The sequence below is a fragment of the Vombatus ursinus genome, unplaced genomic scaffold, assembly GCF_900497805.2.
Source record: "Vombatus ursinus unplaced genomic scaffold, bare-nosed wombat genome assembly UNPS02014798.1, whole genome shotgun sequence".
NCBI classification, from domain to species: domain Eukaryota; kingdom Metazoa; phylum Chordata; class Mammalia; order Diprotodontia; family Vombatidae; genus Vombatus; species Vombatus ursinus.
The window spans coordinates 6,498,039-6,513,744 of NW_020954576.1; the positions used below are offsets into that span (position 1 = coordinate 6,498,039).

At 37.1% G+C, this 15,706-nt stretch overlaps 1 protein-coding gene across 7 annotated transcripts in view; it reads right to left on the reverse strand.

Moving 5' to 3' along the window:
- LOC114050135 (signal-induced proliferation-associated 1-like protein 2) overlaps positions 1-15,706 on the reverse strand; it is a 257,408-nt gene that overhangs the window by 78,890 nt on the left and 162,812 nt on the right. For all 7 annotated transcript variants that reach the window (XM_027871717.1, XM_027871715.1, XM_027871714.1 and 4 more), the window contains exons 6-7: positions 5,719-5,893; positions 580-683 (exon numbers count right to left, since the gene is read on the reverse strand). In XM_027871717.1, the coding sequence (XP_027727518.1) occupies positions 580-683; positions 5,719-5,893 (279 nt within the window). The remainder of the gene's footprint in view (positions 1-579; positions 684-5,718; positions 5,894-15,706) is intronic.

Sequence of the window (15,706 nt, forward strand, 5' to 3'; positions counted from 1 at the left end):
ATCACGTTATTGACAGTAACCTGCACCTAAGATACAGTGGAAGATCAATTACTGAAGATATGTATGATAGGACAAAGAGGAAGGCCACTAATGGGGTAATGGGGTGGATGATTCTAATAATAACAATAACAATGATAATAATAGCTGACTTTTCTAGAGCATTCAATGTTTGCAAAGCATTGCACATATCTTGCTGAAAAATTAAAAAAAAAAAAGAAGATGCTTTCCCCCATCCTGTCTACTAAGCGGAAACCTTTTTACAGGATTTCTGAGAAAACATATCAAGAATAGCACTGTGATGAAATTATGGATCCACAGCAAAAGAAAGTTACATCAGAGAGGCATGACACGGTCGGTCCACTTAGACCAGGGGTTGGCAAGCTAAGGCCTGCCGACCAAATGCAATCCCTGGTATAAAGTTACTCTAAACAAAACACTCTCAAATGGCAATGCATATGTTACTTAAATAGCAAATACACAACTAGTAATCTAAATATTTACAGAGTCTAAGTTGGCTACCATATCACCATTCCTATTTAATTAAAAAAAAACGGAGAGCATCAGAAAGAGAAAACATACCTGTTGCCTATTATTGGGCATATAGGGTAGCATAGTTGACACATGAAACATTACTTCATAATCTTTATAGGTGGTATAGAGAGAATGGGTTCCTGTGGAATCCGCTGAAAATAATTACAAATTACAATTACAAAACAAAGTCAGGAGAATACAAAATCTGTACCATACGTTATTTAAAAGTTGAAGGTCACAACTGGCTAGAACTCTCAGTTTTGAAACTTAGAAAATAGCATAATGCAATTAAATTGCTGATCATCTATCAACAGACTCAGTATCTTCAACTATTCTTCCCTCAGGTTCTGCCTTCTTCCCATTCAATCTCTACCTATCTACTTTGTATTTTTCTTGAACTTATGCCTGGGGCATAGATAGGATGTAGTGGGACAATAGAGGGCTTTGGTGAGTGTGAAACTATGGGCACTGTTCTTCATATGTGCAAAAGGATTAGGGACCAATACATGACTATCACTCCCTAATACACTCAATATCTATGAAAACTGGCGTTTGCTATATAACTCTATTTGTGACGAGTTCCTGACTGAAGAGTGGCTTATCTGAAGCTCAAGATGATGAACGAGGACTCCAAGTTAATCTAAATTATTTCAATATGCAGTAAATCTTGTTAGTCTCAGACTTTTATCCTAGCTTTAGAATGAGTAAGCCAGTTATAACTAGTAATAGTAAATCAATGGATCAAGGTGTGGAAAATGAATTCAATATTTTGTACAAAAAACTAATATGTGTGTATGTATAAATATATACATATACATGTGTATATATATAATATACTGTGACTTCTGGATTAATCATGATCATTTACTTCATCTCAACTGATTAGTTCTACTGTTGCTCAGTTGTGTCCGACTCTTAATGACCCCATGGACCATACTGTCCATGAAGCTTCCTTGCAAAGATACTAGAGTGCTTTGCTATTCCCTTCTCCAGTAGATTAATTCTAGGACTGGATAAAAACTGAAAACACAAGGTAATCTATGACCCACTAGGACCATTTTAGAGACAGGTAAATGAAGGCATAGCCACTTTGCCCAAGACCATGCAGGAGAGAAAACAGAAACTGAATCTAAGAAATCTCCCTGTCATTCCCATTTTACCCACAACCTCCTATTCTCAACTTTTGGACAACAAAAAAGAAGCTGCTTTAACAATTGTTATTCAGTACCACCTGAAACAAAGACATTCTTTGTACAGGCACTCAAGATACCAATCATCATAGCTACAAATTACTTAAACATTCATGTAACCTTAACATTTTTTCTATTATGTTCCCTATTATTCCATTGCAAAAGAGCCATTTCTATGTTCACTTTTAAAATTTGTATAGAAAATATATCTTGTATAACCTTTAGAGACTATGAAAATTATTCAAATGAAATGATTCATTGGCTAAAGGTTAGGGCTCAAAACAGAGAGATATTGATAAATCAACTTCCAGATTGACATACATGCTATTAACCTAATAATCTGTGCTCTAATTTGTTAAAACCAAAAAGTATTTTCATCCTTAACTTCTCATTAATTGGGAACAGCATGTTTCTTACCTTTTACCGAAGTTCTTAGGAAGTAATATTCCATTTGGATTCTCTTGGCTAAGAACCTTGAAATTGAACATTGGTTTGGAAGTGAGCAAGCACATTTATACTGTAAAGATAAAAGCCCCTTCAATGAGGAATTGAATTACTTGGCTCACTCATAAATATGCTGAAGGTCACTGACTAGAATGGCCCAGGTATATTCAATTACTCCAACCACAACAGCCTGTTATTATAAAGGCTAAAATTTAGTAGGAGAATTACTGATGACGATTTAATAGTTTACGGTAAAAGTCTTAGGCTCAAAAAATGGCAAAAGAATGGAGAAATGTCCATTTTTAGAAAACCCACTTTTATAATGTGGTTCCAATTGGCCTACCCAAAGCATTATTGCAAAAGAGTTTCCCAAAACTAAATATTCATGAAGTTTCTAAGAGAGAAAAAATGACACACTCTATTTGTAAACCTTATTGCCTGAATCTTTCTATGCTGAGACATAACGTACTGTGATTCAATTTTGACAACTTGCCCTCTTTTGCTGTTTTTAGAAGCTAGATAACCTCCCTAATGGTCTATCGAGTACAGACTCTTCCTTTGGTAGCAAAGCACATCTGTATCCTGGCATTGTGGCTAGAGGGCTGGATGTGGTATGAGGATGAATTGCATTAGAATCCCACGTTAGATACTTTGCACAATGCCTGGTACATATTCCCATTCCCTTACATTTAATCTTGTTAGAGAAAGATAGAAACTTAGATTTTTGGGGGGCGTGGTATGACAATCGAGGTTAAGCGACTTGCTCAGGGTCACACAGCTAGAAAGTGCCGTGTCTGAGGTCGGATTTGAACTCAGGTCCTCCTGGCTCCAAGACCAGAGCTCTATCCACTGCACCACCTAGCTGCCCCAGAAACTTAAGATTTTTAAATTACCTTCAGCTTTATCAAGTCTGTTCTCATTTATAGAATAAACTGACACTCAGACAAGTTAAGTGACTAATTTAAGCAAGGACTAGGATCCAGGTCTATTTACTGTCAGGAGTCAGGTTTCTGTTGTTCTTTGGACAGATATTACCAGTCATTACTCCTGAAATTATATTGTCACCATTTTTCTGCAATATATAGTTTTTGGAAGGAAGGATTATGTCTTATACTTTTCTGCATCACTGATAAGGCCTAATGTGGTACATATAACATTTAATGGGAGCTCAAAATGGTTCTGGGTTAGCTAATTTAATATAATTGTGAAAATATGTTAGAATTTCAGGTGCATCTATAGGTAGCTGAAGATTTCCTGGACCTCTAGGGTAAAAGTACATTGAGGTAATATGCTAAATTAACCTCACAGACCAGGGTGCTAAAATGGTATTTTAACCATTTTACTGGTACTTTAATTTTAATTAAAAGTAATTTTAATGGCATTTTAATACCCACACTATTGAGTAGAGATGTATGGTAGAGTGGAAAGACATCAAAAACTGTCTGAAAAAATTAAGTAACTTATATTGATTAAAAGTGGAACTCTAATGATAGCCACATATCTTGCTATATTCAGCAATACAGAAAAAGGTACATTGCTGATTAATCTAGGGAGAGAATAGTAATAATTCATCATCATTAACTGAACTTCTAGAATAAACAGTGTTCAGATAGGAAAAATAGAGCAGAGGAAAATAATAACAGTTAACATTTCCATCAAGATTTGAGATTTGCTAAGAACTTTACATATATGATCATCTCATGTGAGCCTCACAAAAATCCTGAGAGGTAAGTGACATTATTATCCCGATTTTACAGATGAAGAAAGTAAGGATGAAAGAGGGTAAATGACTTGCCCACGGTCAAAGAGGTAGAAGGTATCTAATGTGGGATTTGAATCTAGGCTCCCCTGATACCAAATTCAGTACTGTAGCCACACTATGCCAAGCTGTCTCTCAAAAAAACCAAAACTAGCAGACTAGAATTGGGAGACCTGGGTTCTAGTGCCTCCTTAGCAGTATGGCCTTAGGAAGAAGTCACTTTATGTCTCCAGGTGTCCATTTCCTACTCTGTAAAGCAATGTCAAACTCTACTAGAAATGGGGCCACTAAACCACATTGAAGGATTCCGACAGGTAGCATATTGACTCAGAAAACCACATAACATTATCTATGTTCTATTGTATTTTTTATTTATTTTGTTAAATATTTTCCAATTACATTTTAATCTGTTTCTGGCCCAGCTCAGGAGTGTCCTAGGCCCCAATGCATGTGTTTGACACCTCTCCTGTAAATAAATCAATTGGGCTATGTGGTCTCTAAGGCACCTTCTAGCTCTCAAAAGCTATGATTTGTTTGTACACATAGATGTTTTCATGTCACCTCTCTCATTAGACTATGAGATCTCAGAGAATAGGGACTTGGCTCTTTGTTTGTTTTTTGGTTTGGTTTTGGTTTTCTCTTGTTGTTGCCTTTTTTTTTTTATTTCGAGGCCTTAGCACAGTGCTGGGTACTGCTAGCATGTGCTTAATAAATGCTTATTGCTTTATTCAAATGCTTGACTTTGATTACAGTTTTTTTAACCATGAATTTCTATCTGCGGAACACATGAATAACCTAGAACTTTGGATGGGAGGGGACTCTAGATGTCATCTGGTATTATCCACTCTTTTTACTGGTGAGGTCACAGAGGCCTTTATAACCAGCATCTTTTTTGTTGTTGGTCTTAAATCCTTTCATTTGTGTCCAACTCTTCGTGACAACATTCGGGGTTTTCTTGGCAAAGTGGAATGGTTTGTCATTTTCTTCTCTAGGTCATTTTACAGATGAGGAACAAGCGCTAATAGTGTTAAGTGACTTGCTCAGGGTCACATAACTAGTAAGTGTCTGAGGCCAGATTTGAACTGAGGAAGAGGAGTCCTCCTGATTCCAAGCCTTATGCTTTAGCCACTGAATAACCTACCTGCCCATAATGAGCATCTGCACTGTGTTTTAATCTGATTATTATAAGTGAAATAACTGCTGCAAAAACAGGCAAAAGAAAAACATGGTAGTGTGACTACAACAAATAATTCTGTCCTAATGAAAACATTAGAAGTGTATCTCCAAAAAATCAACAATTCCTTTGTTTTAAATAGGCTACCTCTTCAACAACACTTGCTCTGAACAACAACAAAATCTGTCAAAGTTCATACTACAGTGTGATTCAACTGCCTTATCGTTACTTCACCCCTTCCTCCAACACAAGCTCATTTCCATGAAGAGAAAACTGTACACGGTTATGCATATTAAGCATTTTATGACCAGGAAGTAAATGTCCTACTTTTCCTCATTATACACTTAATGGAAACACAAGAGAAGAGGTTTAAGACAAAGAAAGAAAATATTACAACAATTTTCACCAACACAGGGATTTGGTTTGTTTGTAATGGTGATATGCAGCCCAATTCCCTGAAGAATGGACTTTTTTTTCTGGTCATCTAAGGAAATCTACACTCGTAAGCCTCCTTGTTTGCTTCTGGGGTCAAGAACACAGGGCCATGTGCTTCTAAGTGATGACTTATAAACGTGCCTAGTTCTGGACACTTAAACTTTCACATATTCAGAATAACTTACTTTTAGTATCTAGCTGAGCTCGGTATTTGCTAAAACCTTTCAGCCGTACTCTTTGGCCCAGAAGATCCAGGAATTCTTCAAAAGCAGGTCCTGCTGTCTCATTGTTATACATCTCTTCTTCGGTGCCCTGGCCTGCTTTGCAATAAAGGATCCCAATCTTGTGCTGAAAGCTCAACTGAAATGAAAAGAATTTTAAAAAAAGCAATTACTTGGCAAAGAGTGTCAGGCAGCATCTCAAAGTAAAATTAAAGTCACAGAAGCTTAGATTTATGTTTTCAGAAAAGCTAGCCAGAACAAATCCCAGAGGTAAGATGATAATCGGCTGTTAACGGACACGATGCTCCAGAAAAACACAACAAAATCTCTATCACAAGAAAAAAAATTCACAATACAAAGACTGGAGAAATATTTTTTAAAGAGATAAAAAACATAATTGATAGCTACCTATGAGAATAGAATTGATGGCCACTCGTGATTAGCCAGTTTCCCAAAAGGGATAGGCAGTTCATTTTGAGGCACCCAATCAACCATTCAGCATTCACAACTGTAGAAATAGTCACGCATACCCTGTGCCATAATTAGCACTATCTAATTGTCTCTTCTCTCAGGTCAAAACACAGGCTGGAAAGTATTTTCATAGACTGTTAGCTTTTAAAAGCTTCTCATATCTAGTCCTTAATGCTTTTCTATGTCAGATTTTACACACACACACACACACACACACACTGGTGTGTGTGTTTGTATACATACATATGTAAATTTAGACCAATATCACAAAATATTAGTACCAAAAAGGGATTATAGCAAACATCTAATCAAACCCATTGCTTTTTAACTTATGAGAAAACTACAGGGGTTTGGAGAGACAATATCTTTCAACTAAGTTATACACCAAGGAAGAGGTATAACTAAGTTTGGAATAAGATCCTCTCAGTTCAAATTCTGTGTTTTTTCCATTATACCAGGTTTCCATTGGTCTGTGTTTGCATGTGCACAAACAAGTGTAAAGCTGTAACAACTTCCATTAGAACAAAACACAGGGGTGTGTGTGTGTTTGTGTGTAAGAGGGAGCCTTTTTTCACCCCATAAAAGTACCCTTGGCTACACAATAACAGTCATTTCTTCCTTATGTTTTTCAATATCTTGAACAGAAAACATCTGTTAAAATATACAATATGCTATAAATAAATTCAACTTTAATTGAAGAGCTCCTGCTGTAGATTTTTCAAACAGCCGATATTATGTCATGGTGGTAGTAACTATTTTCCTTAAGATAAATAATTGGCTCAGTGTTTTTCTATAAGCATTCTCTCTCTATCTCTCTGTCTCTCTCGTTCCCTTTCTCTCTCTCTCCCTCATCATAACTACTAATTTTGCTACCTGAACATCACAAACAGATTGTCATTACCAATTCTCATCACACATCTTTCTCCACAAAAACTCACATTTATTTTCAATCTGTAAATGTATCTTGATTTAAAATTCACAGTGAATAATTCCAACAAAGTATCTGAGTATATTACTCATATCCTTAGAGCAACAAGATGATAAAAGCTTTATTACTTACTACATTACGTAGCAGTGGTAATACATGGGAACTATAGATATACATGTCTGAATAATTAGGGAAGGCTGCAGAGAAGAACGTTTGGCATATAGGACACTATCCTAGGTCTTGGGGGAAAATATCATGTCTCCTTCTGCCCCTCCAGGGGGAAAAAAGACATCTGGTCCTTACTATTATTTAAGGAGCTACAATGAAATTAGATTTATAGCAATTCTTTAGAAATCTTAAGACTTATCAGCATAATATAGTAAGTTCTCATTTACCCTTTACACTTAGGGAACAGAGGTTGTCCAAGTGATTGATATTTTAATGAACTAAAAGTAACCAAGCTATGTAAGGTATCATGCAAGTAACCATATGTACCATACAGAGCTGACCACTGCTGAGGAAGCTGGGTGGTACAGCAGATAGTATGGGGCTTGGAGTCAGGAAAACTTGAGTTCAAATCCAGCCTCAGACACTTACTAGCTGTGTGACATTAGGCAAATCACTTAACTACCATCTGCCTCAGTTTCCTTATCTGAAAAATGGGGATAATAACAGCACACATCTCCCAGGGTTGTTTTAAGGATTGAGATAATATTCATAAAGTACTTTGTAAACTTCAAAGAATTATATAAATGTTAGCTATTATCATTATTATTATTATTACCACAGTACAGCAATAAATAGCAAACACTAACTGTCATAGAATTGGAGTTTGATACTTTAGGTAAGGAATTATAGCACCACAGTTTTAGAGGTGGACATGGTCTTAGAGGTCATCTAGTTTAATTCTCAGTTAGATGGTGCTGTGGATAAAGCTCTAGGCCTAGAGTCAGGAAGACCTGAGTACCAATTCAGCTACAGATTCTTACTATCTGTGTGACCCTGGCCAAGTCACTTAACCCTGTTTGCCTTAGTTTCCTCATCTGTAAAATGAGCTGGAGAAGGAAATAGCAAACCACTTCAGTATCTCTGCCAAGAAAACTCCAAAAAGGGGTCACAAAGAGTCGGTCATGACTGAAAACAACTGAATAACAACAACAACCACAATAAAAGTTGAATCCTCTCATTTTATATAAAGTGACCCTGAATGGTTAAGTCATTTCCCCAAGATCACAGAAATAGTAAGTGGCAGGACTGAGATTCAAATAATAATCTAATAATTTCAATAATCTAAACTCTCTTAGATGACTTAAGAGGCACCAAGAGGGAAATGAAGAAAATTAAGTTCTACTTTTGAGTTTCAATCAAGAAATCAGGAACTTTTAAGTTCCTACTACTCGCTAGGCTATGTCAGACACTGAGGGTGCACATACAAAGAATGAAACAATCCCTACTTGCAAGAAGTTTACATTCTGGCTGAACAAGTTGTTGTATATGAATTTAACGGAATACTATTGTGCTATAAGAAGTGATGAGCAGGCTGACTTCAGAAAAACCTAGAAAGACTTGTATGGACTGATGCTGAGTGAAGTGAGCAGAACCAAGAGAATGTTGTATACAATAACAGCCAAGCTGTGCAATGACTAATATTGATAGACTTAACCTTTCCCAGCTATACAAGGATCTAAGACATCTCCAAAGGCCTCATGAAGGAAAATGCTATCCACATCCAAAGAAAGAATGATAGAGTTTGAATGCAGATCGAAGCACACTATTTGCTATTTTTTTTCTTCTGTTGTGTTTTGTTTCCTCTTTCTGGTGGTTCCTTCTATTGCTTCTAATTCTTCCTTACAACATCCCTAATGTGAAAATACGTTTAATAGGAATGTATATGTATAGCCTATATCAGATTGTGCACCGTCTTGGGGAGGAAGGTGGGGAGAGAGAGGGAGAAAAATTTAAAACTCAAAAGATTATGGAAGTGATTGTTGAAAATTTAAAATTAATTAATTAATAAAAAAGTTTACATTCTAATAGGGGAAACAACAAGTACATATAAAACACATACAACCTAAGTCTATTCAGCGAATAAAAACAAATATATACAGGGGGTAGTTTAGGAGGAAGGGTCCTAGCATGAGGGAAAAACTTCATGCAGAAAATGGTACCAGAGTGTCACCTTTTTTTTTAACGCAACGAAAAAGTCAGTTCCATCTTCTGTGATCTATCCGTTGTTTGGCCGTGAATTGTTCCACTATCCATACATCTGAAAGGTAATTTATTCCTTGCTTCTCTGATTTGTTTCTGCTGTCACCCTTTGGGTCTAAATCGTGTATCCTTTGGAGCTTATCTTAGTATGAGTTATGATTTGTTGGTTTAGATCTAGCTTCTAGCACACTGAAATGCTAGAAAGAGAGAAACTGTGAATGAGACAGAATGAGAAAGTATGTTGCAGGCGTGGGGGATAGCCACTAAGTAGCAGCATGACTACGATCATGTTATTAAAAAAAAAAAAACTGAAGGAATCGATATGTTTAGGTTGGAGAAGAGATGATTTAAGGCCATTTTGGCTGTGTTTGAAGGGTCATCTCATGGAGAAGAAAGTAGACCCGTTTTGTTTGGCCTCACAAGGCAGACACCATGGGTGAAAAATGCAAAGAGCTAAGTAAATTTAGGCTCAATGTAAAGAGAAATGAACAATGGGCTGCCTTGGGAGAAGCAGTGGATGCCTCACCCTAGGTCTTCAAGGGCTGGATAACCAATTACAGAGCAAAGACCAGAAGGGATTACTAGGATGGTGTGAGTGGGGTGGGATGGCCTCTTCCATCTCTCCCAATAGAGATTCCATGACATTGGATGTGTCATTTTTTCCGCTCTTAACTTCACTTTCTTCCTGTATAAAATAAAGGAGTTGACCTAAATAATTTCTAAGGTTCAGCTCTAACATCCTATGACTTATTTCATGATCTTGCAAATGCCTCAAGAGATGATAATTTTCCATTAATTCTGACATAATGTTGATATAGAATGCATGAAGGGAAACTCTTGATTAAAAAAAAAAAACTCTAACACTTCTTTGTTTGGTTTTCTACACTTTTAAGAGTAGAGTCCAGCTTATGGGGAGAAAATGACAAGTCTACACTACCTGTACGTATTATACCATTATCAAGATTATGGATAAAAGGGAATCACATATACTGACGAATATAATTGGGGTAGATGCCTAACAATAATTACATGAGGCGTCATAATTTGCATATGTAATGTGGAAACTTAAAATAAGAGGTAAAATCACATTTCTTTGGACAGAATTGGGTTTTTCAGATGAGAAATGCAAAAGCAATTCATTGCAACTAACATTAGATGCTGACTGTGTGCAAAGCACAATGCAAGGCTGAGTGAGAAATACAAAGTTAAAATGCTGTGATATGTTGGTATTCCACTACAATGGCCTATTATTTCACAGTCATAATTTGGCAGAAATGGCTGCTAAAACTCTTAATTACAAATTACGAATCCAGTCGATAAAGTGATCTACTGAGGCTCCCCCTAAGCACTTTTCTCAACCTTCTGAAAGTAATCCAATCTAGTATAGTCAATGACTCAACGGCCTCTCTGGCACATCAGAAGGCAGCACCCTGCCTTTCCTGTTTCCATTCACCATCTGAGGCTACCACCCAGAGATTCTGGTTCTACTTGCTATCTATTGAGCAAGAGGCGCAATTCAAGGGCCCGACTTCCTAAGGCTAACAAACCTCAGGCTGAGCCTGAGCATCTGAATATATGGGAGAAAAGCAAGGCTCACCCTTTTGCACTGACCTTTTAACGAGTTTTAAATGAATCATAGTGATTCCCACAGTCTTGGTGTGGGAGTAGCCTAAGGCTTATTGTACTGTTTCATAATAGAACAGCTTGCTTGTCAAAATGCCAAAGTCCTTCTGTATTAAGTGTAGTATCACACAATGAGATGGATAGACAGAATGACCATCCAGTTCCATCTTTTGGCTATGGGTTGGGGAGGGGGGAGACAGGAGGGACACAAATTTAACATTATCATTAAGCTCTACTCCTAGGAAGAGAAACAATTTCAGTAGGTCATATGGACAAGAAAGGAGAAAAAGACTGTGAATAGCTTCATAAATAAATACAAACCTGCTTTGGGTCTTGTTTCAATCTCCTAAATGTCACATTCGTCTACTATCCACATACCTCACTTTACACAGATAAAAATAAGTAAGTATAAAAGGAACTGCTAAACTGTGAGTGATATAAGTCTAGAAAGGGGCGGTAATGTATGATCATGTTGCCTTAAAAAAGAATTCTTCAGTTGACAAGAGTAAAGTACGTATACATTTACTTAAATAATAGCTTCCGTAGTGTATTTGAAATGATGAATTTATGAAAATCTATATTTTTCAAGAGTTAACTTAAGGTAACAAAGTATACATATAGTTTTCCACCTCCCAAACATCCACTTTTCCTTTCTGAAGGGCCTTTGCAAACTCCACATCCTGTGGGGAACTAAATCATCCATCAATGACTTACAAACTCCCACCTTTTCATACCCAGTGATCCTGAACCCTTTGCTATCATTAGACAATCCCCATTCTCGATCCCCATCTCCACTCCTTTAATTCCCCCCACTGAGCCTTATCAATGTTTCATTCTAAAGCTATCCACTCTTTCCACTATGCTCTGTGGAAAATGTCCTCCATGGGTAGCAAACTCCTTTCATTTTCTGTCTTTCTTTTACCTTTCCTTTTATCTTCTGACTCTGAGCCCTGGCTCTCATCTGATGCCACAGCCTCCCAGGTCACCCTCTGCAGCACTAATTGTACTTTCCTTCATTCTCCTCAACTCACCAGTCCAGGTAGGGGAGCAGGAACACTCCTCCACCCCCAATGTCACTGCCAGTCTCTCCCTGCCTCCATTCCTCAGTAATATCACCTCCTTTGAGGTTCACTCAATCCATATCTACCACCTAGTCAGAATGCTAGTAGCTGCTGTTTACTCTCGGATACTACCCTTCTTCCCTGAATGAGTTCAGTGCCCAGCTCAGTCTTTCTCTTCTCCCTAACGGCAGCTGGTGACACAGAAGATAAAAGCGTTGGACCCAAAGTCAGGAAGACTCGAGTTCAAACCCAGCCTCAGACACTTACTAGTTCTATGACTCTGGCCAAGTCACATAACCTGTTTGCCTCAGATTCCTCAACTGCAAAACGAGAATAAAAGCACTTACTTGCCAGGGTTGTTGTCAGGATCAAATGAGATATATGTAAAAACAACAACAACAAAACATCCCAATGGCTGGCACATAGTAGGCATTATATTTGTTCTTTCCCTCCTTTACCTTCCCCATCTCCTGCCCTTATGGTAGAAAGACTTTAACATACATACTGATGCTTCCTCTAACACTCTAACCTCCCAGGTACTCAACTTGCTTATTTTACGCAACCTTCTCCTTCATTCCTACTTATCTGACTACTCCTTCCCAGTCTCCCTTGCAGGATAGGATCCAGGTGAGGCTTCCTACAGGGATCTGTCCTGGGCCTAGTTCTCATTTCTCCTCTCTCTGTACTATTTCACTTAGATGCTCTCATTAGTTCCCATGGATTCAATTATCCCTCATTTCTACCCGGTGACTTCAAGTCCTAACTAAAATCCTACCTTCTACTTAGGAAGCCTTTCCCAACTCCCTTTAAGTGCCTTCCTTCCATTGATCATTTCCCATTCATCCTTTATATCTTGTTTGCACATAATTGTTTTCATGTCTTTGCCCCATTAGACTGTGAACTCCTTGAGGGCAGGATTGTCTTTTTTGCTTTTCTTTGTGTCCCCAGTGCTCAGCACAATGTCTGACTTACAGAAGGCACTTAATAAATGCTTAATGACTAACTACAAGGATATAATTGGTTCTCTAACTTAAAAAACAAATCTACCTACAAGAAGTCTGGAAAATTAAAAGTAAATCCATAGAAAATATATAACAAACAATATTTAGCAACATGAAAGATAAATAAGGTAAATAAGTTTAGGTTTGTATATTACCAATGTTAAATATGTATATACAGTCAGGTCAGAATAAAGCCTCCTAAGAGGCAAAAACCTCTCCCATTTTGTGTCTGTCTGTTATAGTTTGGGCATGCCAAAACTATTTAATCACAACCAAAAACTTAAAAAACCATAGTTTTAAAAAAATCGGCTTTTCTCTTTTGCGGGCATACTGACAGTACAGTGATCAAAATCACCAATAAAGGCAAAACTACACACAAAGTTTCCTGTCCAATGAAGTTCAGGGCTTCCCAGTAACAGGTTGTCAGAATATTCCCAGATAATTATGACATAGATAGGTAAGCATTATGGAGATGTTGAGATGTCAAGTACTTTACACAAGCAATTCGCTGATAAGCTACTCTCATTCACAACAAAGTATCAAGTTAGTTTCTCCATCTAGCTTTTGCTACTGAAAGGGAACAAAGGAAGAGAGGAGGAAAAAAAAACTTTCGGTTTTTAAAACTTCTATCCCAAATTAAGCATTCTTCTTAAAAGTGCAACACTCTATTTGTTATTCCCATTGTGCAGGAACACCCACCTCTTCTGCTCATATATTCATGTATTCTTTTATACTACCTTCCCATGAAAGCCCTAGTTGGCAATATGCTTCAGTCTACTTACAATCTCTATTTATCTTTCCGTTGCCCTTAGGGTCAACCGCAATTGAAAGCCCAATTGCTTGCTCTTCTATCTGTGCCCAGCTCTTTTTCTGCAGAGCTCATCCAACAGATACATACTGATGCACTCACTTGATATTTTGTCAGCCTAAATATATGTCACAATCTGAATACAACAATTCTTCATTCACTTGATTTTTATCACTGTGAATGACTAAAATGAGGCTTTCTGATTGTTTTAACTTGCTGAGATGGACTTTCATTAGTTTACTATATGTACAAGAGACATCTTCCCTAAGGAGAAACTTTAAGGCCACATTTTGATGTTGTTATAATTAACTTTATTATTATAGAGTACTTTATATTACTAATTATTACCCTCTTTCTAACTCACACTGTATTATTATTTAAAGCTATAGTTTATATAATTTTAACTGCAATTCGAATACATTCTACCACTTCATGGGATTCCTAATTCTCACTAATTTGGCCCTCAGCCTGTAGCAGGCAACAGCAGCTAGCATTTATCTGGCATTCAGTTTTGCAAAGCACTTCACATATATCATCTCATTTGTTCCTCACAATCCTCTGGGGATAGGTGATACTATTATCCCCACTTTATAGATGAGAATACTGAGGCTAAGAGAGGTTAAGTGACTCACTCAGGAACACATAGCTGAGACAAGATTAGAACTTGAGTCTTTCTGACTCCAAATACAGCACCTTATCCACAAGGCCACCTAACAGACTTCTAAAGAATAAAATGCTTTTTAGTCAATTAATGATAGCCACAGCATGATCTTATATTCTCTAAATCTCTCAGTCAATTATATTATCAGGATGTAGTCTACTGAGGAAAATAGTTTAGGAAAACCTGATCTCTCTTTTTCTTCAAGGATCCTCTTGGTTGTATGTGTATGAGCTACCATTCTTTCTTTTCTCTTTTTTTGCCCTGTACTTTCTTTAGTTTCCCCAATTTTTTAAAATATTATTATTTAAAGTTTTAAGTTCCAAATTCTATCCCTTCTTCCCTCCTTTCTCTCCCCCCATTCCCTGAGATGGTAAGCAATCAGATATAGGTTATACATGGGAAATTACGTAAAACATTTCCATATTAGTCGTTTTGTACATGACAACTTGAATAAAAGAAAAAAATGAAAGAAAGTGAAAAATAGCATGCTTTTGTCATTTTGATTTATATCTAATCACTGGACCCTGCTGGCTCTGGAGGGGAAAGTGAGGCTGGTGGCTTTGCACAGCCCTCCCTCACTTAAATCCAATTCGCTTGCAAGTCATGGAATCACTTTCCTGATGCCAGGGTCCTCTTCCAGAACAAAAGACAAATAACAAAAACAACAATCAATATCAGTTCTTTCTCTGGAAGTAAATAGTATGCTTCATCATAAATTCTTTGGGATTGTCTTGGATCATTGTATTGCTAAAAATAACTCAGTCATTCACAGTTCTTCATAGAACAATATTGCTGTTACTGTGTACAATGTTGTCCTGGCTCTGTTCATGTTCTGTTGCATCAGTTCATGTAAATCTTTCCAAGTTTTTCTGAAAGCATCCTGCTTGTCATTTCTTACAGAACAATAATTTTCCATTACAATCATATACCACAGCTTGTTTAGCCATTCCCTAGTTTATGGACATCTTTTTGAGTCCCACTTTTTAGCCATCATGCAAGAATTGCTGCTAGAAACAATTTTGTACAAATAGGTCCTTTTATCTTTTTATGTCTTTGGAATATAGACCTAGCACTGGTATTGCTGGATGAAAGGGTATGCACAGTTTTATAGCCATTTGGGCATAGTTCTAAATTGCTCTCCAGAATGGTGAGATCAGTTTACAACTCTACCAACAGTACATTAGTGTTTTG